Raw genomic sequence first — 25,511 nt, 5'->3', positions numbered from 1 at the left:
TTAATTACTTTGTATGTATCTTAATTTTGGTAATGATTTTTTATTATTATATAATTAATCAATCTGGCAGTATATTATTAAAATTACTTGTGAAAGACTCATTCCATCCATATTACTTTTAGTGTTAAATAGTTTGTGGTTATGCAGGAGCTCGCCCAATCCCCGCACACATCGTACTGTAGCCTGCACACTTGGAAACGTGTACATTCTCGCTCGGTACGTCGTCTCGCTTTCACACGCAACGGGGAGATCTTGTTGTCCTGCTCGCACGACGGTGAGGTCAGCCTCCGAATGAAGTACGTGACAGGGATGTTGCCTGACTACGTCATTTGTGTGCCAAGAGTAAGTTTGTACCTAATGTATATATATATGATATACTCACTCGATATTATATCACAAAAAAATCGACAAAGCATTTTTTCAATTTTTTTTATGACAGTAAGGCACGAGACGGGCAGGACGTTCAGCTGATGGCAATTGATACGCCCTGCCCATAACAGTGCAATGCCGCTCAGGATTCTTGAAAAACCCGAAAATTCTGAGCGGCATTACAATTTCGCTCGTCACATTGAGACATAAGATGTTAGGTCTCATTTACCTATTTATTTCACTAGCTACGGCGCCCTTCAAACCGAAACACAGTGATGCTTAAACATTACCTGCTTCACGGCAGGCGCCGTTGTGGTGCCCATAATCTTCCAGGCATCCTGTGCAAAGGAGTCTCCTACCTATAAAGAAAAAATCTTACTTATCTAAAAAAATGAATTTACTAACGAACATGAAAACAAGACGCATGGTTATGCATCGTGAAAAGAGCAAATCCACACGCTCGCGCGTTGTCGTACAATATAATAGTTGCTAAAATGAATCCTGACTACAGTTTCCTTTGAGCAGTTTTACAGAAATTATAGAAACTTTACCTAGATTACAACAAAAATTTCTTTTACACAAATAAAACTGAAAACAAAATTTTATAAACGATGCCGGATTCGAACCCGCAACCTCTCGCATTCCGTGCCAGCGCACTTCCAATTGCGCCAACCGTTCGAGTGACGTATCGTTTATAAAATCGTGTGTCTTGATCTACTTTACAGTTGATAATCTGCTCAACCCCAATATTTGTATATAAGGAAATTGACTTGAGATGTCGCTCAAGCAAATCTAAGCAATTTGAGCAAGACATGCAAGATTTTATAAACGATACGTCATTCGAACGGTTGGCACAGTTGGAAGTGCGCTCGCACGGAACGCGAGAGGTCGCGGGTTCGAGTCCCGCATCGTTCATAAAATTTTGTTTTCAGTTTTATTTGTGTAATTAGTCCTAGAACTGAGGGTTATCACTTTAAAAACATAACAAATTGCTTAAAATTTCTTTTGGCAATAATAGCTGGCGGCGCATGGTCCAATTGTCGTTGGTACGCTCAGAACCTTATGATGCGATTGTTTCGTTCTGTCTTATGTTCGAAATGAATATGAAATATTAAAAAAAAAAAACAATGCGCCCTTGTATTGAAAATCTCAATACGCAATATTGTATATTAGTGACAAGGACAGCAACATCGAATAAAATGTTCTTCACAATTAATGTCAATTGTCAGATAAACGTCACAATACACCGATTAATTAAGATTGTGTAAAAAGTTGCAACTCTCCGAGGTCCGGAACGAGCGAGTAGTGTCAACCAAACTTTTCAAATTCAAATAATTTTATTCAAAATCACTTATTGACTTTTGCCCTGTGCTTCCCCGGGGCGTAATAAGAATAGGGTAGTCCCAGGCCCAAGGGTATCGTAAGAGGCGACTACGGGCTTATTGAAAGTGGGAGAGTCACGCTACCGTCTTTTGACGTCAGCACAATCGGGCCAGACTCGTCCGGGTTACTTACCACACTCGCACAAAATACCGGCGTGAAGTAGTGGCTTAATGCCGCGATGTTCCGCATAGGTTAGTGTCGAGGACTGGAGGCCATCCCCCCCTTCCCCCCAACAAAATATGAGAGCGGTATTCGAACAGAAATTACCCCAGGAGGGAACCGGATCCCTCCCCGAGCATTCGCGCTAGGGCTGCCCCTCGGGGGAGGGCACAGTACCGCGTATGTCACAGGACAAACAGGGCAGCAACACCACGGCACCCCGCTTCACGCTTAATGTGGACTTTTGTAACATCCGGGGAATTCACTCCAACTTAAACGCCGTCCACTTTTAGACGGCGCAGCCGGCCTTGTGTTTCCTTACGGAGACGCAGATATCTCGACCTAGCGATACGTCATATTTAACGTACCCGGGTACAATATTGAGCACAATTTTTTGCCTCATGCCGGGGTATGTGTGTACGTTAGGGAGGATATCTGCTGTCGCCGTCTTGGCAATTTTGAGGGTAGGGACCTGTCTACTCTCTGGCTCCGCGTAGATTTAGAGGACCGCGTCCGCATCTATGCATGTGTTTACAGGTCTCATAGTGGTAACGCAGGAACCGATCATCTCATGGGCTGCGTTCAAGCGGCAATTGACGACGTGCTTGCACAGATCCCCCCCGCTGAAATCGTAGTCTTGGTTGATTTCAACGGGCACAATGCCGAATGGCTTGGATCACGTACCACAGACTACGCAGGGCGATCTGTGCACAATTTTGCATTGGCGTATGGTCTGTCCCAATTGGTTGAGTCGCCTACGCGGCTCCCGGATGTGGATAGCCACATGCCGTCCTTATTATATCTTCTGCTGACTACACATCTCGATGGTTACCAGGTCTCTGTCGACGCACCTCTCGGAACGTCCGACCATTGCCGCAGGAGTGTAGTTCCCATCCGATGCCAACGTCGCAGACCACCAGCGACCCACCGCGTTTGGCACTACAAGTCAGCAGATTTGGATAGGATGCGTTCCTTTTTTGCATCCTACCCTTGGGGCAAGGTTTGTTTCCCTTCGGATGATCCTAGTGCCTGCGCCGTTGCAGTAGCCGATGTGATACTGCAGGGCATGAATATTTTTATACCAAGCTATGTAGTACCGATCGGTGGCAGATCACAGCCCTGGTTCGATGCGTCAGTTAAAGCAGTATCTGATTGCAAAAAACAGGCATATCGAACTTGGGTTGCGGCGCTGGGCACAAAGGATCCGAACTGCAAAGTTCTTAAGAGGAAATATAACCGTGCCTCCAGATTTTATAAGCGGAAAATCGCCCGTGCGAAGTCAAAGCACGTCGTCAAAATCGGCGAGCAGCTTTCCAGTTACCAGACTGGAACAAGCAAGTTCTGGTCGTTGTCGAAAGCTGATCTTGGTAACTTCAACCAGCCGTCCATGCCGCCGTTGCACATGAGGAATGACACCCTGGCCCATACGGCAAAAGAGAAAGCCGATCTCCTATGCGCTCTTTTCACCTCCAACTCGACTCTTGACGACAACGGAAAAACACCGCCGACCATCCCGCGGTGTCAGAGCTCTATGCCTGAAGTACAGTTCAGACAGAAAACTGTTAGGCGAGCTCTGTTTTCGTTGGACGTCAGGAAGTCGAGCGGGCCGGAAGGCATTTCTCCAATCGTGCTTAGAACGTGTGCCCCTGAGTTGACGTCGGTGCTAACGTGTTTATTCCGGCACTCTTATTCCAAAGGCGTAGTCCCTGACTCATGGAAGTCAGCCCTTGCCCATCCGATCCAAAAAAAAGCTAACAGTTCGAATCCGGCAAACTATAAGCCTATTGCTATTACCTCCCTGCTCTCCAAAATCATGGAGAGCATAATTAGCCGCCAGCTTCTAGTATACCTAGAGGGTCACCAGTTGATCAACGTCCAACAATATGGCTTTCGCCATGGTCGGTCGGCAGGTGATCTTCTGGTATACCTAACTCATAGATGGGCGGCGGCTATTGAAAGCAAGGGGGAAGGCCTGGCAGTAAGCGTTATATAGCGAAGGCCTTTGATCGTGTATGGCACAAGGCGCTCCTCTCAAAACTTCCATCATTTGGGCTTCCCGAGAGCTTATGCAAGTGGCAGCTTCCTCACTGGGCGTAGCATACAAGTCGTTGTTGACGGTTTTTGCTCGAATCCCAAGGCCGTGAACGCTGGAGTGCCCCAAGGCTGTATGCTATCTCCCATGCTGTTTCTTCTGCATATCAATGATATGTTGGACACCTCCAACATACATTGCTATGCAGACGACAGCACTGGTGATGACGTATACACGGGCCATGCAAGTCTCTCTCGGGAAAACGTCGACCAGTGCCGGGAGAAACTTGTGTCTCCTATAGAGTCCTCTCTCGAGAAGGTCGCGGAATGGGGTAAATTGAACCTTGTCCAATTCAACCCTCAGAAGACTCAAGTTTTTGCGTTTACCACTAAAAAATCACCATTTGCCATATCACGTCTCTTCGACAACACTTCCCTGAAAGCCTCGACTAGTATCGGAATACTGGGTCTCGAAATTTCGAGCGATTGCCAATTCCGTGGCCATCTGGAGGGCAAACCCAAATTGGCTTCGAAGAAGCTGGGCGTCATCAATAGAGCACGGCAATACTTCAAGCCAGCCCACATTTTAGCGCTCTACAAAGCGCAGGTCCAGCCACACATGGAGTATTGCTGTCATCTCTGGTCTGGCGCACCCCTGTATCAGCTCGATCCATTTGACCGCGTGCAACGCAGAGCAGCTCGAATTGTCGGGATCCAAAGAGCTGTTTAACTTGATTCCTGCCGCCGAATTCCACCTTCGCACGACACGCCACAAGTTAGGATATCTTCCCCACCATCAGGATGTGTGGCGGTCCTCCACAGTGTGGTTTTCAGGGAGAAGAAGAAATGGAAAGGGAAATTCCACAGCTTTGTAGTACGTGGAAGAAATCCAAGTACTACAAAGCTGTGGAATGAGCTTCCTTGTGCGGTGTTTCCGGGACGATACGACATGGGTACCTTCAAAAGAAGCGCGTACACCTTCTTTAAAGGCCGGCAACGCTCTTGTGATTCCTCTGGTGTTGCAAGATAATTTGGGCGGCGGTGATCACTTAACACCAGGTGACCCGTACGCTCGTTTGTCCTCATATTCCATAAAAAAAAATTGAACGTCAAAACCTACCCATTCAAAATAGACTGCCTTAGACCTGAGAAGAACGGGCGCAAGAAACATTACACATGTATAGTTTAAGAGCCTGAGGGTGTTCGCTTTATTCCCAGTCTGTCTAGCATTACACATCCAATGAACCTACGTGAAAGCGCCTCTGTGTAAGGTGTTTCTGGTGATTCCAGGGTGTGACGTGCTTCGCAGTGTCGCAGCAACTGCGCCTGGTGGCAGGTGGGGGGCGGGAAGGTCGTGCTCGGCTATGGACGATGGCGCAGCGCGAGCACCACGCCACGCTGGCTGGTCATGGGGTGCCCTCGCCGATCGTCGACATTGCCATATTGGAGAACATGAAGCTGATTGTGGCCTGCTGTGCTAATTGTGTGAGTGATAACTATCTTAAAAAAAGAAAGAAAGATAAGTTTATTTGAAACGTATAGTAGGTCCTAGGTATCTGCATATAAATACTATAATAATAATAAAAGGCTTAAAATGAAGTTATGAAAGAAATGAACAATAAAAAAAACAAAAAAACAAAAACTAAATCATTTATATTAAATACTTTATGAAAATTATCCCAACTCAGCATGTTTGCTGGTTTGAAAACCAACGCTGGTCTTCCGTTGGTGATGTCATTCGGTGAAGTCACTATGAATATATTATTAATAGCCGTTCACGCCGGCGGACTTTAAATTAAATTTTATTCACATTATTTCAAATACAATAAAAAAATATGTAGCCATAAACCGTCTAGGATAAATTTCGCATCGAATGGTGCTTTATTCCGCCAATATTCGTCTTCAAACATGCCTCTACACGAGGCGTCCTAAGTTGATATTGACTCGCCAAACACTTGCACGAGACTGTCTCGTCGAATTGCTCTTGAATTCCTAACTCAAGAAAACTCAACTTATTTGGGAAATTATGGATTTCCGAAAAATATCGCCTACTTCAATAAATTAAAAAACATATCTCCTTACTAAAGAGTTCTATCGCTTTACTAGTTGGAGTACAAGTTCTATCGCTTTACTAGTTGGAGTACCCATTGACTGTATAATATGAATATCTGAGTAGACTTTTAAATCTTTTAACCCCAACCCCAACCTCAGAATATCACATCCTTGTTACAGACAGTTTTTATTTGGGATTTATACGAGGAATGTTTGCTGCAAACCATCAAGCTTAAGTTTCCATTTCTTGGAGTTTTGGGAAAAAAGGTCGAGTTTGGTGCAGCTTGCCTATTCTTGGGTACGTACCTTATTTCTCATCAACATGCATTTATCTTTTGGCTCCTTCAAAGTATTTTATAAAAATTTATATATATTGGTTGAATATCACAAAGACGCAGTGCTGGTAGGGCCCCCACAGGATGGACCGACGATGTGGTCAAGATGGCAGCGCAGGACCGTTCGTCTTGGAGGCCTTTGTCCAGTAGTGGACGTCTTTTGGCTGATGATGATGATGATACATCAGTTTAAAATTATTAGTGTTAAGACACTATAGTAAGCTATGACATTTGTATACACACTTACTATCCGTCAATATAGAAAATATTGTAGGTCCTCCAGCACAAAGAGCACGATACGATGGACATGATGAACAATCAGGCAGAACCTCCACAGACGTGGACGAAGTTCCTTGCGAGTTATATAATCAAAGTGACTGGCCACAAGACAGCACGTAAGTTTTTGTATACAAATTCCAATGACAAAAATATTTATCAAGTACATATTTGTTATTTCATGATAATATATCGACCATTGGATAATAACATTATTTTTTGAGAATCTACATTGACAGGGTATAAAATTAGTCCAATCGGTAAAATGTTTTCGCTGAATTCCTCGATCATAAGATAGAATAATTATAACATTTACCAGTGGGAGACTCCCACGCGCAGGATGCCGGCTAGATTATGGGTTGGTACCCGCGCCGCGTACAATGGCGCTTATTTCTGCTGTGAAGTAGTTATGTGTAAACATTATTGTGTTTTGCTTTAAAGGGCGCCGTAGCTAGTGAAATTACTAGGCAAATGAGACTTAACATCTTATGTCTCAAGGTGACGATCGCAATTGTAGTGCTGCTCAGAATTTTTGGGGTTTTTCAAGAATCCTGAGCGGCACTGCATTGTAATGGACAGGCCGTAACAATTACCATCAGCTGAACGTCCTGATCGTCTCGTTCCTTATTTTCATAAAAAACATAGCACGTCAGATTTCCTTTCCTTTGACGATTCATTATTAATTTTATTCCACGCTTATCCATATTCAAGTATAAAACAAATTTCACACGATGGTACTTGCAGATTGATCAAATCACATATTATTACACGGGCACTTTTAAATATATCAGAACAAGTAGAAATACAAAGCAAATAGTATTGTTTATCAGAATCTGCGAGCTGCTGGTGACCTGGAGCGACTGTGTGTGCACGCTACAGCTCTGCGAGTCCAGTGGTGAGGTGACGTCACAGAAAACTAAACGAGAGCATGCCGTCACTAGTCTGGTAATTACTGTTGTAAGACCTACAAATAGATGATGATAGTGTTTTAATAGTCTGGTAATGACTATTATAAGATTTACAAATGGATGATCATTTACAAGTCTGGTAATTACTATTATAAGACCTACAAATGGATGATGATTGTATTTTTAGGGCGGCAGAAAAAGATGACAGGTTAACGCTCTTCATTGTTCAGTTTGGAAGAAAGCTCAAGATTTCTCTTCTTCTTCTTTAGCTTCAGGATTTTTGTCACTGTCAGTTAATCAATAACTCAATAGGAATCTATTACAAACGGACATCTTTTGTGCTTAGAATTAACTCCTTTTTACAGAAAACATTTTTTTACAGAATTCATTGCCAACGTTCAGCAATGTAAACTCAGATACAGTACTTGAAGAAGTGGAGAGAGCGTCCACGGAACACTCGGCAAGCGGAGAAGTCCCATCAGATAGACAAACATATTATACGGAAATGTCTGAAGATGTACAAAAAGTTATTGATGACTTAGGTACAGTTATAACGATTTAACCAATACAATATAATATCTTATTAGCCTAATTAGCACCAAATTCGTTGGAGTCTATAACTGTGTTGTTTATTGTGCTCTTGTAGGTCTGACCAATATTTTCGGAAAGAACTTTGTTACAATGTGTAACATTAAACACGACATCAATAAGAAGCTGTATGAGATGGAACTCAAATCTGATGATGTAAGTTAATAAATTATTCTTTACTACTAACTACTAGCTGGTACACACGCTGTTTAATCAATAAAAAAAATTATACAAGTATTCGGGAATAGTGTAAGTAGAAGACACGAAAGCCTGAAATGTGTAATAAAAATTATTCAATTTTGAATGCTTTAACAATAATTATGTTGTAATAAAATTATAGGAATTAATATCGTATGTGTGTAAACCGCTTGCCAATTTGTTGAAGTATTAGAATGGATATAGTATGTTATCCTTAAGAGATAGACATATGCCATCGCAGACTTTTCTATAGACCTATTAAAGATATACAATTTCACCGAAAACTCCCATGGGAACGGGGTACGGGCACCATGGTAGAGTCCACGACTCAAGTGAGCCACCGACGCTCAAAAATAATAATAATCGCGACTTACTGAATTAATATATTCTGTTGTAATGATTATTCTGTATACTATTTCAGCACAAATGTGTGGCGGGGGTGAGTGCGCCGTACCTCTCCCTGCAGAGCTACGAGTTGGATCCTCTACCAGACTTCCAACATCTGCTGCACAGATACAACTCCATTACCAAGTAACAGATTAAACATAGAAATAGAAACTTCTGGTGTCGCACAGCTATCATGAGAAAGCAACTACCGGCCGATCATTTCTAAGGCTGAGATCTATAGAGTATAGAGCGTACTGAGTGTGAGCTTAGCATAATCTTTGATTTTGTTTTTATAGTCATTTGCTCAGCATAATGCAAATTATTAGCATTTTATTACACCTAACTAAGTCTTACGTAAGGAAAATCTGAGCAAAGTCTAAGCACGCTCTGTAGATCTTAGAGCCTTAGAGATGTCCAGGGGTGGCCACTCTCACTTTGGATTTGCCCAATCTTTCACAAAATAACTTGTGAGTGTTTAATAAACTTCCCAAAAATACAAATAAAATTTGAAAAACAATTTTAACTGGTGGTGGAAATTTTACTGGTGTTTTCTGATCCCTGTAGTCCTGACATCTAACAATAAATTCCAGCCACTAGCCTAGCATTACCTATCAATAGATTTACATGTTTTATCAATCAATCTCCTTTAAATCTTATTACTCAAGAGCGATATATCTTTGCGATCGCACAGCCTGACATTTAATTACAGCAATAGCAGTAATTCAAAACAATATTGTTTAAATTGTACTGTTTCTAAAATGATAAAAAGATTGGGAAGATTCTGTGCCGTTTCTTCTCTCTCAGCGCGCCATTTCTTTGCGGAGCAGTAGTAGTGCTTCAATTGACACCAAAAAGTATTCGAAAGGCCTTTTTTGGGAATTCAATGTCTTTTATGTAATATAATGAAACAATGAAAGCAAAAATTAGTTCGCAACTAACACTTTCTTTGCATTCACAACAGTGTTAATTTATCGGGAGCTCATCAAAAGTCTTTATCCTTACGGACTGTATTAAAAACATTTTATCATGACAAAATAAAACATATAACTATATTTACAATACTATGACTGCATGAAATTAAAACTATCATTACGTGGAAGCGTACCAAGAATACTGGCAGCATTTCCGCGTTGGATAGCTAGACAGGTTCCTTGACCGAAATTGCTGCCAGTGCTTGGTTTCCTGTAGCTAAGGCTCCACTTCCAGATAGTATTTTGTACATTCTCCGCGCATCTGGGCCCCTCGGGCCAAGTGTCACTACACCAAACGACAAAAAGATGTATGACTCACTGAGACCGACATATTTGCGACGCTTGCTGACAATTTTATCGTGACATGAAGATATCTGAACAAGCTGTAACTGATGTTATTTTTGCAGATTCTTCCCCGGGCCCAGCGTCAATATAACACCAGCTAGCAGTCAGACCACAACACCTCGCAATAAGTCATAGTATATAGTCACATCACATGCAACTTTTATATGTACATCTATTATATGTATAATTATACAAAACATGATTTACGATGGTGTTTTCTTCTTGTTGGTATTGGAGGTTGCTACAGTATGGTATGGTACCTATAATCGGGCCAATTTCCGCCCTATTGCTTCCGGGCTAACGTACGCCTATTTTGTGTACCCCAACTTCTCCAGAAACCTTAGCAACCTCCTCTCCTTCCTAAAGACTTTGGAGGTGGGAGAGGGAGGTGGAGATGGTTGTCTACCATTAGGAGGCTCCTTCCGCCAGCTAGATTATGAATACCACAACGGCGCCTATTTCTGCCGTGAAGCAGTAATGTGTAAACATTGTGCTTTCGTCTGAAGGGCCACCGTAGCTAGTGAAATTACTGGGCAAATGAGATATAACATTAAGATGTTTTCGACATAAGTGTTTCAAGGTGACGAGCGCAACTGTAGTGCTGCTCAGATTTTTTGGGATTTTCAAGAATTCTGAGTGGCACTGCATTGTAAAGGGCATGGCGTATCAATTACCATCAGCTGAGCGTCCTGCTCGTCTTGTCCCTTATTCATCATAAAGAAAAGGTTTTCACTTAAGGGAATAATTACCTCAATGAAATTTAACTGAGATTTTAGTCAACGATATTTGAGATTTTCAAATTCTACATTTTATATTCGGGATGGGCAAAAAATACAACGATTTCAGGGCATTCACTGGTTGGAAATATGTCAAAGTTTTGATTTAAAATTGACTTGAAATAGCGTCCATTTAAATTTAATAAGATTTGAGCCATTTCCTATGTCTGTTTTTTCTAGTTTCCTAGCTGACCCAGCAAACGTCGTATTGCCATATAACATATTAAAATAAATCAGTTATTAAAATTGTGATGCAACCGATTCTCAGACCTACCAAATATAGCGTACTACGATTATTGTATTCGATTGCCATCTTGCAACCCTATATCGATTTGGTGGATGGAACAGAATAATATAAAAATCGTGATACAAAAATAGTTGTAGATCGTAAAAGGGCGAAAATTTTAATTTGTATGTATTTTTCAATGCTGAATCATAATAAAAAAAATGTCAAAAAATTAAAAAAAAAATTGGGGTGGATTACCCTTAACATTTAGGGGGATGAAAAATAGATAGTAGCCGATTCTCAGACCTACTGAATATGCATATAAAATCAGTAAGGTAACTAACATTGTGACACGACAATTTTACATATAAGATTTATTTTGGAATATGTTGAACTATATCTACAAATTTGTTGACAAATTATTTAAAAATATATTTCAGTATTTATTTTCTCCCAATATTGTACATTTAATTTTATATCACACACAAGCGATCTCGCACTTCATGGTCGTTAAAAATCAGGGGATTCTTCTTGGTCTTTCAGAATGAATATCTCAACTATGAAAGGATGTGTATTTTAGTTTTGTTTTAGAAAGAACAGATAAAATTGATTATAAAATCATTAATTAATACTAAACAATACCAATTGTTTTCATTGAAAATACTCATTTATTCTAAAATATAACAGTTTTTAAATTTGTATCTGTAAAATAAAATAAAACAAAATATAAATAATTTATGCATGATCTTATGGTTTATTTTGATAGCTTTCTTTCAGAATATATTCTTTTACTACACGTAAAAAAACCACACATAGATACATTTTCACTCGGCAAAATCGCTCGAAAATAAACAGAATTGAATCTTTGCGAATTAGATCAATTTGCAAAGCGTTAAGCCATTTTATCATTTGAGAAAGCCCCGGAACCAACTCGAAGTAATTTATGTCTAATGTCTAAACTCTAAATAATAAGGAATGGTTACTAGTAATGGGTTAGGATGTCTTTTAAGTCGCAATAAATATAAGCGCCTATACATACTGGTGCTGGTGCCAGAAAAGGCACCTCTGTAAAACCCATAATATGTCTGGCAACTTGGAAACCTCCCACATTTTTGCTACCATAATATTTATACCCGCAATAAATATTTGACTATGTAAAGTTATTTGTATACTCTAAGCATATGGATGACTAAGTAATAATTTCTTATCTTAGAAGTTCGGCCCGGCCTATCGTAGAAGTCAAATTTAGCGAATTTATCTTTGAACAAAACTCATTAATTGTAATGAAAACACAGACTGATACAAACGCTTATATAACTTGTGTGATATTATAAAAAAATTGTAGTCAATATTGTATAGATTTTATGAACACATTTTATCGATATTAAAATAAAAAACTTACATATTAATAAAATAAAGTATATGCAAAAACACAATTTGTATATGAACTGGTGAATCTTAATTATTTATTTATAAATTACTGGACTCGTGTGAATTATATTGCCGAACAATGATTGTTTCCAAGATTCAACGAGAGATCTTAAAGGAAGTGAGTCTATTGTCCACACTGAGGCGAGGGCTGTCTAACAATGTGGAGGATATTTTCAATTTTCATGGAGACCGGGAGACCTTAGGGTTCAAGGATCGGTACCGGGTACTGGATGAAAAGGATTACGAAAGATTCATCAGCTCACGCTCGAGCAAAAGAGAGCCAGCGATGACGAGATCATTGAGTAAGTGTTTCTTTATTATTATGTTTTATAGCAGAGTGGCTAACTTCATTAAGATTAAAATTTTACTGACAAAATCCTATGGGATTCACCAAGCACATATTTATTCAATCCCTACTAATATTATGAATGTGAATTTAAATTTGTTTGTTACGCTTTTACGCCGGAGGTACTGAACCGATTTTGATCAAATTCGGTTCAGCGATAGACTAGAACTTGCGAAAGGACATTAGCTTTTATTCCAGAAAATCCATATTTACTGCGGGATTTATGAAAAACTGAATCTGAAAAAATCTTCCTCGAAATAAGATTCATATAATATGTTGGGGACGGGAGCGAAAACTGGAACCAGAACGGATATGAGATAATCTGCAATTCCAAATTCCCAAAGCACTGCAGTTGCGCTCGTCACCTGACCAGTAATTTCACTAGCTACGGTGCCGTTCAGACCAAAACACAATAATGCTTACACATTACTGCTTCACAGCAGAAAAAGGCGCCGTTGTGGTACTCATAATCTAGCCGGCATCCTGTGAAATAGGAGCCTCCCGCTGGTATATGCTTCTTTCCTATTCCTTCCCTATTCATTTTACGCCCTGGGAAGCACAGGGCTTGTGTGTGCAGTGTACCTCTTCCTGTATTAACAATTATTGATAAAACTAAGCCGTCCTTTGCAGCCAGCCAAAAGTTGAGCCAGTGCAGGATGAGTGTTATCAAATGTCAATAAGAAAATATCCCAAAAGAATCTGATCAAAACTACTTTATTAAATGTCTCGTATATTAAGTGGAAATTATTTATAATGATTATTTTAATTCAAATTTGATTATCTCTAAGCTATCTCCATTTATTTTTCACGCCCACACAAATAATAACACATAATATGATAATATTATTTTCTCCTTATCGCGAATAAATTATTCAAATTTACTAACTGATAAAATTATAAGATATCGGGATAAAACAAGATAAATAATAAAATGAACAAAACAAGATTAATTGTGATACTTTGTTAAATTCTTTTTAAAACAAACACTATTTCAAAACAATAGATATAATATGCACTAAAAAGTATAAAAATAATTGCGTATTTTTTACAATCTTATTAATTAATCTAATTCTAGTTACGATTATTGTAATTTTCGGAGTTGGTGTCTGTCGGTGTCAGGCTATTTAGTCTGTCTGCAGTTGTTTTCTGGCTGGCTTTGTTCCACCACACAATGGAGGTGTAAATGATTGTTGGTCTCACAATTGCTGTGAATAACCATAGGAGGATCTTTGGGCGCATTCCCCAATGTCTCCCTACCAGACGTCGACATACACCCAAGGTTGTTTTGGCCTTTTTTACGGCTTTGTCGATGTGAGAATTCCATGTGAGTTTCTGGTCGAATGTGACTCCCAGATACTTAACCTCAGCTGAGAATTCTAAAGTAGAGCCGTTCAAGGTGGGAGACTTCAGTTTGTTAAGTGTCCGTTTCCTCGTGAATGGCACAATAACAGTCTTTCCTGCGTTGACTGACAGTTTGTTGGCTGTACACCACTGTGAGATGGTGTTTAGCGCCTTTTGCAATATAGAGCTTAGTAGGCTTTGGCAGAAACCTCTGACGATAATAACTAGGTCGTCTGCGTACCCTAGTGCATCAATCCTGAGTTCTGCCATCTTACTAAGTAGTTCATCTACTGCTAGTGTCTATAGAAGTGGCGAAAAAACGCCACCTTGTGGGCAACCTCGAGTAGTGTATAGCTCCAGTGATGTCCCATGGAGGGAGATTAGAGCTTTGCGATTTGAGAGCAACCTTACCCATTTGAGAAGGCTTGGCTGGTCTTGTTATTCCTTACAGAGACGTTTCAAAAATGCCGGCGAAACTTTTGTGATAGCTCAGTTGACGCGTACGTGTTATAAAAAGTTGTCCTAGATCAATAGTTGGAAATAACAAAAAAATTGGAAATGTTCCAGCTTCCCTATCGTACAAAATCGGGAAGCAGATGATATCTCTGGCGGAAGGAATGCCCAACGAGGACATATTCCCCTTCAGCCATCTTGAGATCAAAACGAAAAGCGGCGGGAAAATTATATTGAAAGACAAGGAACTTGCCAAGGCACTTCAATATGTCCCTTCGCAAGGGTGAGTGACAACATTCAATAAATATCTTTAAACAATTGTTGCACATAATATATCATAGTATTATGAACAGACACTTAGTAGAATGCCTAAAATTTCGTGAAAAATTATTGACTTTGCTTTATAAATAGCGTCTACCGCTTCAACCTCAGAGAAATAAAATATATTTTATTTACCACAACACTATCTTTATATATTTACGATGTAAAACTTAAAATTCATCTGACACTGGTGCTTTAAAACTTTATTAAATTATGTAAATACTGTCACTAATTATCATTATAATAACATGATCGTTGATAATTGCGAATAATGATTAAACAACAAACAATACTTAGGTTAAGTTAGGTTAGGTCAGGCTGCGCCCTACTTGATTCTATCATATAGTGGCTTTGCAGATTGCCAGCATCGTACTAATATTCATACTTAGTTACTCGTTACTTCCTTGTTTTAAATAATAATAGCGACTATTGATTTGATTGATCGTACGATTTGACTGTACCTTGGTATCAAATCTGGGCTGACACAGCGTCATTTATTTTTTACTTGCCGGTTTAATTTAGTTAACTGAACTGTTAGGAATTTTGGGACTACGTGCATGATTTTCCAATCTGTTCTTGTAGCTGCCACGTTGCTGTTTGTAGATTTCTAGAAATACTGTGTTGATTGGAGATTTCTTAAATATAATACAAATAGGTTATTGAAGCTTTGTTTTTTAAATACTTTTGGGTTTAATGAGAGGCTTAGATAGCAGTTAAATCGATGAACCGAATCGATGACGACCTTTGTCTGAAGCACACCTGCTATGAAAATTAAATAAAGCACAGGTCCAACAACGGATACTTGAGGCACCCCCATGTGGATATCACAAACGCTGAAACAAGTTGTGTTCTGAAGGATACGTATGATTTCAACATTCGAAAATAACTGTAACTATAGCTTTTCATAGCACGTCTTGATGCCCACTTTGTTAAAAGCCTGATTTAGCATTAAAGAACACAGTAGAGCATTAGCAGTGTTGTTTACGTTCTATGTATTTTCTTCTCATTTATAAACTGATAATTAATAGTGATTAACAATAAATGCAGGCTCCCCGAGTTACTGGCAATTCTGCGGAAGTTCCAAGAGGACCTGCACCGGCCTCCTCCACTGGATCGGGACGTGCTGGTGACGAACGGCTCGCAACATGGCATCTACCAATGTGTGGATATGCTGGTCAACCCAGGTGACCCCGTGCTCACCACGGAGTACACTTTCACGGGCTTCCACAGTGCTGTAAGTGTCTCCCGTCAGCGTCCCTGTGACGTAATTTTGGGTTCTTGGTTCATTGATTAAACAATGGTGTTAAATGATACAATCAGCTAAGACATAATGAGAATCGCTGGTCACTCCTACCATTTGCCCGTTTTCTGTACGTGTTTCTACATTTCTGTAATAAATGGGGTACTATGTATAACAGATATGTAGACACATGTATCGCAACTATTAACGAGTAGTAAAAGTGTGAGTGTGCATTACACATTCAAGCTTTACATGTCATTCTCCACTGAACTCAAAGTTAAAATAAATATGATAGATGATAGATGGTCACCAACATTCAAGTGATCTGCATGATCGTTAATGAATTACATAAAAATGGCGAACAAAGCTATTTCTGTAATAAAAATACCTTGATATCATTATTGCTATACACTGAAGGAAAATCATGAGAAATGAAACTGCTTTTCTAAGCTCTTCATTCCCTTACGGTGTTGGGCTCTTCAACATCACTACTTATTTGAACAATCTTAACGGCTTAAGATATGACGAAATAATCAAACAAAATAATGTAACACATTCCTGATCCTTGTTACAAGGCCATCTGTGACGTAGATACTCATTTTCATTGGACTTTTGGCTTAAGTCAAATTTCCAGTAATTTTGCGATATATTTTTTATTTGGTATGTTTAAGTAACCTTGGTTTTTTCCTAAATTTTACTATTCAAAAAACAAATTTTAGTTCTGTGCCTATTCGTTTTGTGGCATGTTCTATATTTAATATATAAATATTATTATGTCCAATGTCTCTAATTTATGGTATACAAAAAGAAATACCATACAGTATAATATTATATTTTGGAAGATTAACGGCCGTTTTCAATAACCTATCTATCCTTAGTTTAACTTACTAATGGTTACTTACATTTCAATAACCTATCGACAAATAGCATTGGATTATAACTAATAATATAACTATATTGGACATAACTATCGATATATAAGATCTTGTCACTAAACGGTGATAGCAATTTATCCGTAACTCTCTAGTTATTCTATACGATATTGAAAACGGCCGTAAAACTGTTCTCGTTAATGTATGGATAGCGACTGGGACGGGCGTCTATAAAATTGTATGATGTATGCCAAATAGGGAAAGTACCGATATAGTACTTAGTGAGTACAATTCTATCTTTTCTCACTTCTCCTCTGTATGTTGATACTTATTTATCTCTTGCTTCACAGCTACGTCCCTACGATCCGGAAGTGCTGACGATAGCTGAAGACGAAGACGGCCTAGTTCCTGAAACATTAGAGGCACTCCTCTCGGACAGAGTTTCCAAGGGTCTGAAGATGCCCCGGATTCTGTACCTTATCCCAACGGGTAACAATCCGACCGGCACGGTGATACCGCTGCAGCGGAGGAAGCAGATCTACGAGCTCGCTTGCAGATACGACTTTATAATCATAGAAGATGACCCGTATGCGTTCCTTAATTATTCTGATGTAAGTACTATTAAATACTGACACGAGAGTGGATCAGAGATTGAAAATAACACTCCGCTTATAGGAACGAGTCTTTATTTGCGCTCACTTTTTCTGAACTTGCACTTCACCGGTCTGCCGCTGTTCCTCTTGTGGGCGGCAGGTCCTTCCACTTCACAGAACACTAGTTCTCTTCTATCTTCCTTTTCTCCTGGATCACTTTCCACTTTTTACCACTTATTTTTTTCTACCTTCTTTTCCTTTACACTTTCGAGTCTGAACTAGAACTGCCGTAGGCCACGCTTAGTACGGCTTATATACCCACGGATCTGTTCTATTTTCAAAAAGAATTTTCCATTCCATCTTTAAATTTAAATTCTACTAGAAATTTCTTTTAACTATTTTTATCCTGCGTACACATTTATTTCCATAAACTTTACAAAACCCACAATATTCCGTACACTCGGGTCTACGGAGTCTGAAGTAAATACTATTCCGCTGAGCTACGAGTATTACTGACGTAGCTGTTGAAATCATCAATTCCTTGAAGTTTGACAAATCTCGTCATGTGTGTTACTACGCGACAATACGAACATGTAAAAGCGATTGATACTAGAAAGAGAGATAGAGATTTGCACCCATTATTTGCACTGTTTACTGGAGATTGACCATACGACGTGATGATTATGTCATATATTATTACGAGAGCGGTCGCGAGTACATTTACAATACGTTATGTAGAAAAACATGAATTATTCAAAAATATATATATATATATACTTCATAATCTATGCATTATAAAATATATTGTGTTTTTCATGTTTTATTTATTTCTTCTATAAGTAGCTTATAAAGGCACTGTCAATTAGCCTGGATTAGTAAAATGAGAGTGCTTAGATAGTTCCTGTAACTATCGACTTAATCAGAAATAATTATTATGAATTTTCGATTTCACAATCTCAAGATAATCCACACTGGATTTATCAATTCAAATCGATATATTTTATTTCTGTTACGTAATTATCTGATTACTATTTCGATCTGCAATTACGAAACGAAATTATTACCGATGTTCTGAGTTCTGACCAGACTGACTAACGAGTAACCCCCTGCCAACATCCTCTCCACCCGATCACTTTTCGTGCGCACGTGACGAAAATTGCCAACTACCCGCGATTTATATTTTCGAATTTCTAGCTACACTCGATTTTATTACATACGAATTAAATAGTAAAAAGTATTCCATACATGTTCAACTAATTTAATAAAACCTTACAAGTGTGTGTTAACATGACGCATGTCGTACTCGTAGGAGGTGACACCCTCGTTCCTGTCGCTGGACGAGTGTGGGCGCGTGGTGCGGTTGGACTCCGTGTCAAAAGTGGTGAGTGCTGGACTGCGCGGAGCCTGGCTCACGGCACCTACTGCCCTGTTGCGACGAGCTGAGCTGCACTCGCAGGCTGAACTACTACACTCCTGCACGCTGTCACAGGTAATGATACATAACGAGAGAATTTTAGACGCAAACATTAAAACAATCGTAAAATCGACATCAATACACAGCTCCTATCAAGGACAGGAAAAGCTTTTCAAACTACCAAATCTCGGGAACGTATTTGTTAAATCTCTGGTAATGCAGATGTCTACTGGCAGAAAATGTAATTGGTCGTCCATAGAGCCACTTTCCTATTAATTAAACTCAAAAACTATTAATGTTTATAGAATTTTGAAAAATAAGTATAGAGGAGGATATTTCTAATAAAAAGAGCTTGCTTCAATTGAGGGCACACGTTATGAGCACGATGGGAAAAATACCATGACCACGATGGGAAAAATACCGGCCCATTTGACTTCTTTACGTACAAGAAAAACAGAGCAACGCACTTCCAGCATACTGACACTGCGAGAATGTCGGCGGTATCTTTTCTTCGTTAAGAGTCGAGTTAGGGGCAAAAGAGTGGTCAGGCGATCGGTTTTCTCTTATGCCGTATAGATCAGGATTTTGTTCCTCATGTGCAGCGGCGGCAGGGATGGCTGGTTGAAACTACCCAGAGCAGCTTACGACAACGCTCGGAACTTGCATGTTCAAATTGTGTATTTTAAATAATCGTGCTCGCCGATTTTGGTGACCTGCTGAGATTTCGCACGGCCAATATCCCGATGGAGTCTCTTTATAACTTTGCAGTTTGTATTTTTGTTTTCAGCGCTGTAACCCAGGTTCGATACGCCTGTTTTTTAGAGTCAATAAGCCTTGCCCCAAGGATTGGAATATACATCCATACGAAAAAGGAACGCATCCTTCCAAATCTGACTTGTATTGTCTAACGGGACGGGTCGCTCGTGTTTTGTGACGTTTTCGTTGGATAGGCTGTACACTCCTGACCAGGCAATGGTCAGTACCGGGAGGGGTCCGACAAAGATCTATCGGGATGTGTAGTCAGCAGAAGATCTAATAAGGACGGCATATTTTTTTTTATGAAAATAAGGGTCGAGACGAGTAGGACGTTCAGCTGATACGCATGCAGTACCGCTCAGCATTCCTGAAATACCCAAAAAATCTGAGCGGCACTACAACTACGCTCGTCACCTTGAGACAAGATAAGATGTCAATTCCCATTAGCTAAGTAATTCACCCATAATCTAGCCGGCATCCCGTGCATAGAAGCCTCCGAAGAAGTGGTTTATTGTATAGTTTATAACGATAGCCTTAGAGGTCTTGCTTTTTACAAACTAGTATTAATAGTAAAGAATAAATCAAATCAAATCAAATCAAAATATTTTATTGCAAGTCACATTTACAGTAGGATGGTTGGTACATTAATGGGTAGACAATATGTGACGCCCTGTAAGGGCACAGCAACGTTATACATAAAATAAATAAGTCTTATACATTTTTTACATTCTTATACTATATTGTAACTAATTCTCACACTTGTTATTAAAAAATTCGGGTAAATCGTAGAAGCATTTTGAAACTAAAAAATTTTTAAGATGTCTTTTAAATAGAGAAGGCTTCTCTTTATTTTTAATTTCGTTTGGGATGTGATTATAAATTTTTATTGCCATGTGGTGAGGGCTCGATGAATAAATATGATGGAAATAATGAATAAAAAAAGCATTAAATAATATAACATAATAATTGTAATCAATGAACTTCTGACAGTGTTACGTACTATCAGTATTACGTCAAAAGTAATTAAAGTTACAAGCTATTTATCAACTCATATCGCTTTTCGAGATAACAGACAAAAACTTAGATTTACGATGTCCAGCCGAATTTATAGAATATATTATCAACATTTAATATATTATATATTTATTTTATTCTTAGTTAGATTCTTGGATTACTTACTAAATGTCATAATCTAATTTCTTAACGAAAAGATATGCCTCATGGTTCTTACCTGAGAAAACCAATGAAAGACTGGGGAGACTTCTCGAACTATAACTAATGGGAACTTTATGACTGCGGTTCCGATGTTGTCTGTCTGTCATTTGTAAGAAACTGCAACAGTTAGATCAGCCTAGCGAAACTCTCTAAGAAAAAAGCGATTCACTCGATTGTATGACACGTACAGTCATTGATAGATTGGCAGATGACGGCTATAATCTTGTAAGAAACGGAGATAGCAGGATATACACTACGTTTTAAGCAACTTTTTGCTTTCAAACTTATCCGGATTATACTTCGTCACCCAATTGTAATTACTATTTTAAAACTTACGTCAAATCTCACTGCACGTTTTATAGTAAACAAAATTTCAATTTGTATTTAGGCAGTCCCGCCCTTTATTAGGTAGTTTTTTTTCGAAAGAGACCTTCTCTTGTTAAGAGAGAAGGTATTATTTACACCTCTCTTTGAGTTAGATAGCTGATAAATTGGCAAAGTGTGTTTTATAAGCGCTATCAACAAATAATATTAAACAAAATGTTGATAATTGAGCGAAGCGAAGCGAAGCTGAGCGGATCTCCCAACGGGTGACTCCAATTGATTACTGTGTTAAATTGTTTCTCGGCCATTACTGGACCGATTTGAAATAATTTGAACTCATAGAAAGCTTTCGAAATTTTCTAGGTTATTGTCGAGACAGAATTTTGACTTGATTCAATTATTGTAACTAAAAACAAACAAAATTTTATATAAATTGAAGAAAAAAGTCTTGGATTCGCAACATCCGAGAGTGGACAGGTATTGCGAGTGAGGCAGAACCATTTCGAAGAACCATTGCGAAGGCAAAAAGTAAAAATTAAAGCTGACTGCCAACCTTCGCTAGTCGGAGAGGCATGTGCAGTAATTGATGATTAAATATATTGACTTGCTCTTGACCTAGGGAGACAAATACCAACCGACACACCGTATATTTAATCTGTGATGTGGTGAACCAGGAAGGTTACACATAAAATATAATATTTTTATAATAATAAAACCAGTATTATATGATAAGATTAATAAATCGTACGATCAACTTTAATTGCGAATATTTCATATTAACATGGTTATCTTTTGATATAATTTGAAAGATAATAAAAATCGATGGAAAAAATTAATATCTTTTGATTTATAATTATTTTTAAATCGGCAATCTCTACTTTTACTCATTTCTTTTGTGATAAGCCTCAGCGCTCATTATAAGGACATAAGCAACCTCTTGATAGTAGATATATAAATAAATAAAAGAAATGATTTATTTATTTATTTAGGTAGTTACACCAACGACACATCATTATACAATTAAAATTTTAGCAAGTACACATAGTGATAGTACAATAGGATCTTTACAGGTGTAAACAACATTTACAATATTGTGAAAAGAAAAACAAAGTTGAACAATTAAACATAATAAAGTTAACGAAATGAATAGTTAAACAAAAATGATGATAAAAAATTTCTTAAATACATTTCTATTATAAAAAAAGAGATTTATAGATAATATAGAATTTATAACTATGCAACAATACAATAATTTACTTCTTTAAGTTTTAAATTTATTGATATTAACCATATGAAAAATATGGATGATGATTGATGAATTTTGCTACAAATTTCCAATTATTGATTATCATAATTTATTTTGATATTCCTCTGTAGTTCTGAGAATACGTGAGCGGTGCACTTTAGTACGATATTTATACGGGAAGAAATGGGAATTTTGAAACCGTCACCCACATTTTCTCACCGACTTACAACAGTACATAGTGCAATACAGTTTTGTGTGTTGACACTACTGCAGCGATGATTGACAACATCATTTTTTTTATGGAAAAGGACAAACGAGCTTACGGTTCACCTGGTGTTAAGTGAGCATCGCCGCCCACATTCTCTTGCAACACCAGAGGAATCACAGGAGCGTTACCGACCTTTAAGGAAGGTGTACGAGCTTTTTTTGAAGGTACCCATGTCGTATTATCCCGAGAACACCACACAAGGAAACTCATTCGTTGCACGTGAAAGGAACTTCCATTGTGGAGGAATCCACATATGGTGGAGATGATATCTTAATTTGTGGCGAAAGTGGAATTTGGCCGCAGGAATCAGGTGAAACAGCACTCCCCGTGATAGATGCGGTAGAAGACACACAATGAAGCGACGCTTTTACGCAACGCCAAGTGATCGAGCCGTTCACAGAGAACTGGGTCTCCGATAATTCGAGCAGCTCTGCTTTGCAGTCAAATGGTTCGAGATGATACTGGGTGCGCCAGACCACAGGTGACAGGGCCGGCTTGAAGTATTGCCGTCCTCTAATTATAAAGCCCAACATACAGTAAGTTCTACTGCTGCTTTAGTTCGACAACTTCGTGTGCGACCGTCCCATACTGTGACAGACGGTGTCGGGGACGGAGTGTAAAGATGTCAGCTGGGAGCGGGTGGTGTTGCGGGGAAGGGCAAGTTGTTGGACTATAAAATACGTAGGCAGGTGCTACCAGCAGCGGTATCCGACACACCCTTGACCAGTTCGTTGGTCCCCAGAGCCTGCTGCTCCGACTGTTGTCGCAGCGCGGCGAGCTCGCGGCTCACCTGCACTCGGCGCGCTCTCTGTATGCGGCGCGGTGTGGCGCACTAGGAGCGGCGTTGGGCCGCGTGGCGAGAGATGCGCAGGCGCACTACATGCAACCGCGCGCCGGCTTGTTCTACTGGCTGCGACTGAGCGGAGTGCCCGACGTCTACAATATGGTAATTAGTAATAACAATATGCAATAATGTCTATAAAATTAAATTAAAAACAAATAACACTGAACAATAGTATATAAAGAAACAAATCATTCGTTAACTAAAATCAAATAGTCAGACCTCACAACAGTTAGCTATGTTTAAAAATGTAATTATTATTTATTTGGCATTCACTTTTATTATTCACGTTTAATTTTGATGGTCAATATATTTTCTTCTTCAAAATGTAACGAACCTCTTTTTTCTGATTGTACACGTACGATTTTCACGTGTGTACCCAAAATGAATCTGGGCCCAGTCAGAGGGTTGATAGATAGTACTAAAGTATTAATAATATTTCCAGGTGTTCAATACGGCTTTGGAAAAGGGGCTCATGTTGTGTCCAGGGCAAGCCTTCCAGTACGACACTAGCGCCCCCTCGCAGCATTTGCGACTCACTTTCAGCAGGATCAGACCAGAAGACATGGAACATGCCGTCGACCTCCTAGTGGACGTTATCCAAACTGAACAGAAACTGAACCAACGTGAGAGAGTAGCTACTGAAGGATAGATGGCGCTTTTACACACACTTCTTTGAAATGTGTTGAATTTCATTTTATGGTGTTAAAATAATTTATTAAACATTGAACACGCCATGAAACTCATTGAAATAATTAAACATCCTTATTCGACTATGACTCCAACATTTTTGAATTTTCATATAAGGATTAAGGAAATTACTCATAAGTACCGCTATCGGATCATAGATGGCAGTAATAATCAGTCATTCGTAGATGGATGTTTATTATATTATATTTGTTAAAATATCAGATGCGATAACTAAACACTACTTAGTTACATACTTGAGCCCTAAACAAAATAAAACTTAATATTATAAGCTGCTTCCTTACTGTTTTATTGTTAACTTACTGTTGGTTGTTCTAGACGAAGCTATCTCGCTCAAAGTCATGCGTGGCGAGTGTACCTAGGTACCTACTATTTATGACATTTGGCTTGGCACCGACTTCAAAGCTATTGTAGCACATACAACTAATAGTATTTTATTAATATTAAAGGTAAAGGTGTATTAAATTAAATTTTTAGTTATTTGATACTTTTCAGTTTTTGAAGTCGGTTTTTTTTAAATTTAAGTAGTTTTTTTATTTACTTTTTAGCGTCAGTTAATAATTTTAATATAATATAATCAACCTGAATGAAAACTACTAAAAAAGCCGTACACAAAAAACAATTATATCATCAAGGTAAACTAAAATTTTCATAAAAAATGTTCATAAAATGAAAACTACTGGGCCAAACTATGTATAATATTTATGGGACCAGATGGCATCTATTCTGCATCGAACTAAACTAAAAATTACGTAAATCGGATCATAAATCTCAGAGTAATAGGTGTACAGTAATAAGAATATGGTGTAAAGTAATAAGAATATATTTATTAAAAATGTTTATTTCATGGGACACCCCTAAATCAGAAATGTGTAATTTAAAATTAAAATGTCGATATTAGGCTGCATTCATCTGTTAAAAGCATTATTTTCGATCTTTTGTGTGATGTGAGGAAATCCAAATAGTCTGTTAAAATTTTTGTTGTAAGTTATCGATTAAACAAAATTAAGCGTGATTCATATAAGCATTACTTTATTTACTATCATATTGCATAATTATATGATCATGATAACCTGACTTCTTTTAATTATAATATATAATAAATATTGTTATATTTGTGTAATTAGATTGTTATTCA

General features: G+C 38.5%; 2 protein-coding genes across 2 annotated transcripts; both read left to right on the top strand.

Annotated features, from left to right (window-relative positions):
* Positions 1–206: 206 nt before the first annotated feature.
* Positions 207–10,172, top strand: LOC126969816 (uncharacterized). Its single transcript, XM_050815414.1, has 9 exons — positions 207–342; positions 5,233–5,427; positions 6,175–6,292; positions 6,604–6,724; positions 7,436–7,550; positions 7,896–8,055; positions 8,160–8,257; positions 8,721–8,830; positions 10,065–10,172. The coding sequence occupies exons 1-9, from the start codon at positions 292–294 to the stop codon at positions 10,135–10,137; spliced, it is 1,041 nt and encodes a 346-aa protein (XP_050671371.1). The 5' UTR covers positions 207–291; the 3' UTR covers positions 10,138–10,172.
* A 2,191-nt stretch (positions 10,173–12,363) lies between these two features.
* LOC126969239 (kynurenine/alpha-aminoadipate aminotransferase, mitochondrial) lies at positions 12,364–24,648 on the top strand. The gene is made up of 7 exons (XM_050814641.1): positions 12,364–12,737; positions 14,690–14,858; positions 15,944–16,130; positions 17,359–17,619; positions 18,911–19,090; positions 23,567–23,770; positions 24,111–24,648. Exons 1-7 carry the CDS (start codon positions 12,515–12,517, stop codon positions 24,315–24,317), a joined length of 1,431 nt encoding a protein of 476 aa, XP_050670598.1. The 5' UTR covers positions 12,364–12,514; the 3' UTR covers positions 24,318–24,648.
* Positions 24,649–25,511: the final 863 nt, after the last annotated feature.

This window comes from Leptidea sinapis, chromosome 1 (assembly GCF_905404315.1).
Source record: "Leptidea sinapis chromosome 1, ilLepSina1.1, whole genome shotgun sequence".
NCBI classification, from domain to species: domain Eukaryota; kingdom Metazoa; phylum Arthropoda; class Insecta; order Lepidoptera; family Pieridae; genus Leptidea; species Leptidea sinapis.
The sequence above is the reverse complement of the archived record's forward strand: the minus strand, read 5'-3'. Positions and strand labels throughout refer to the sequence as shown.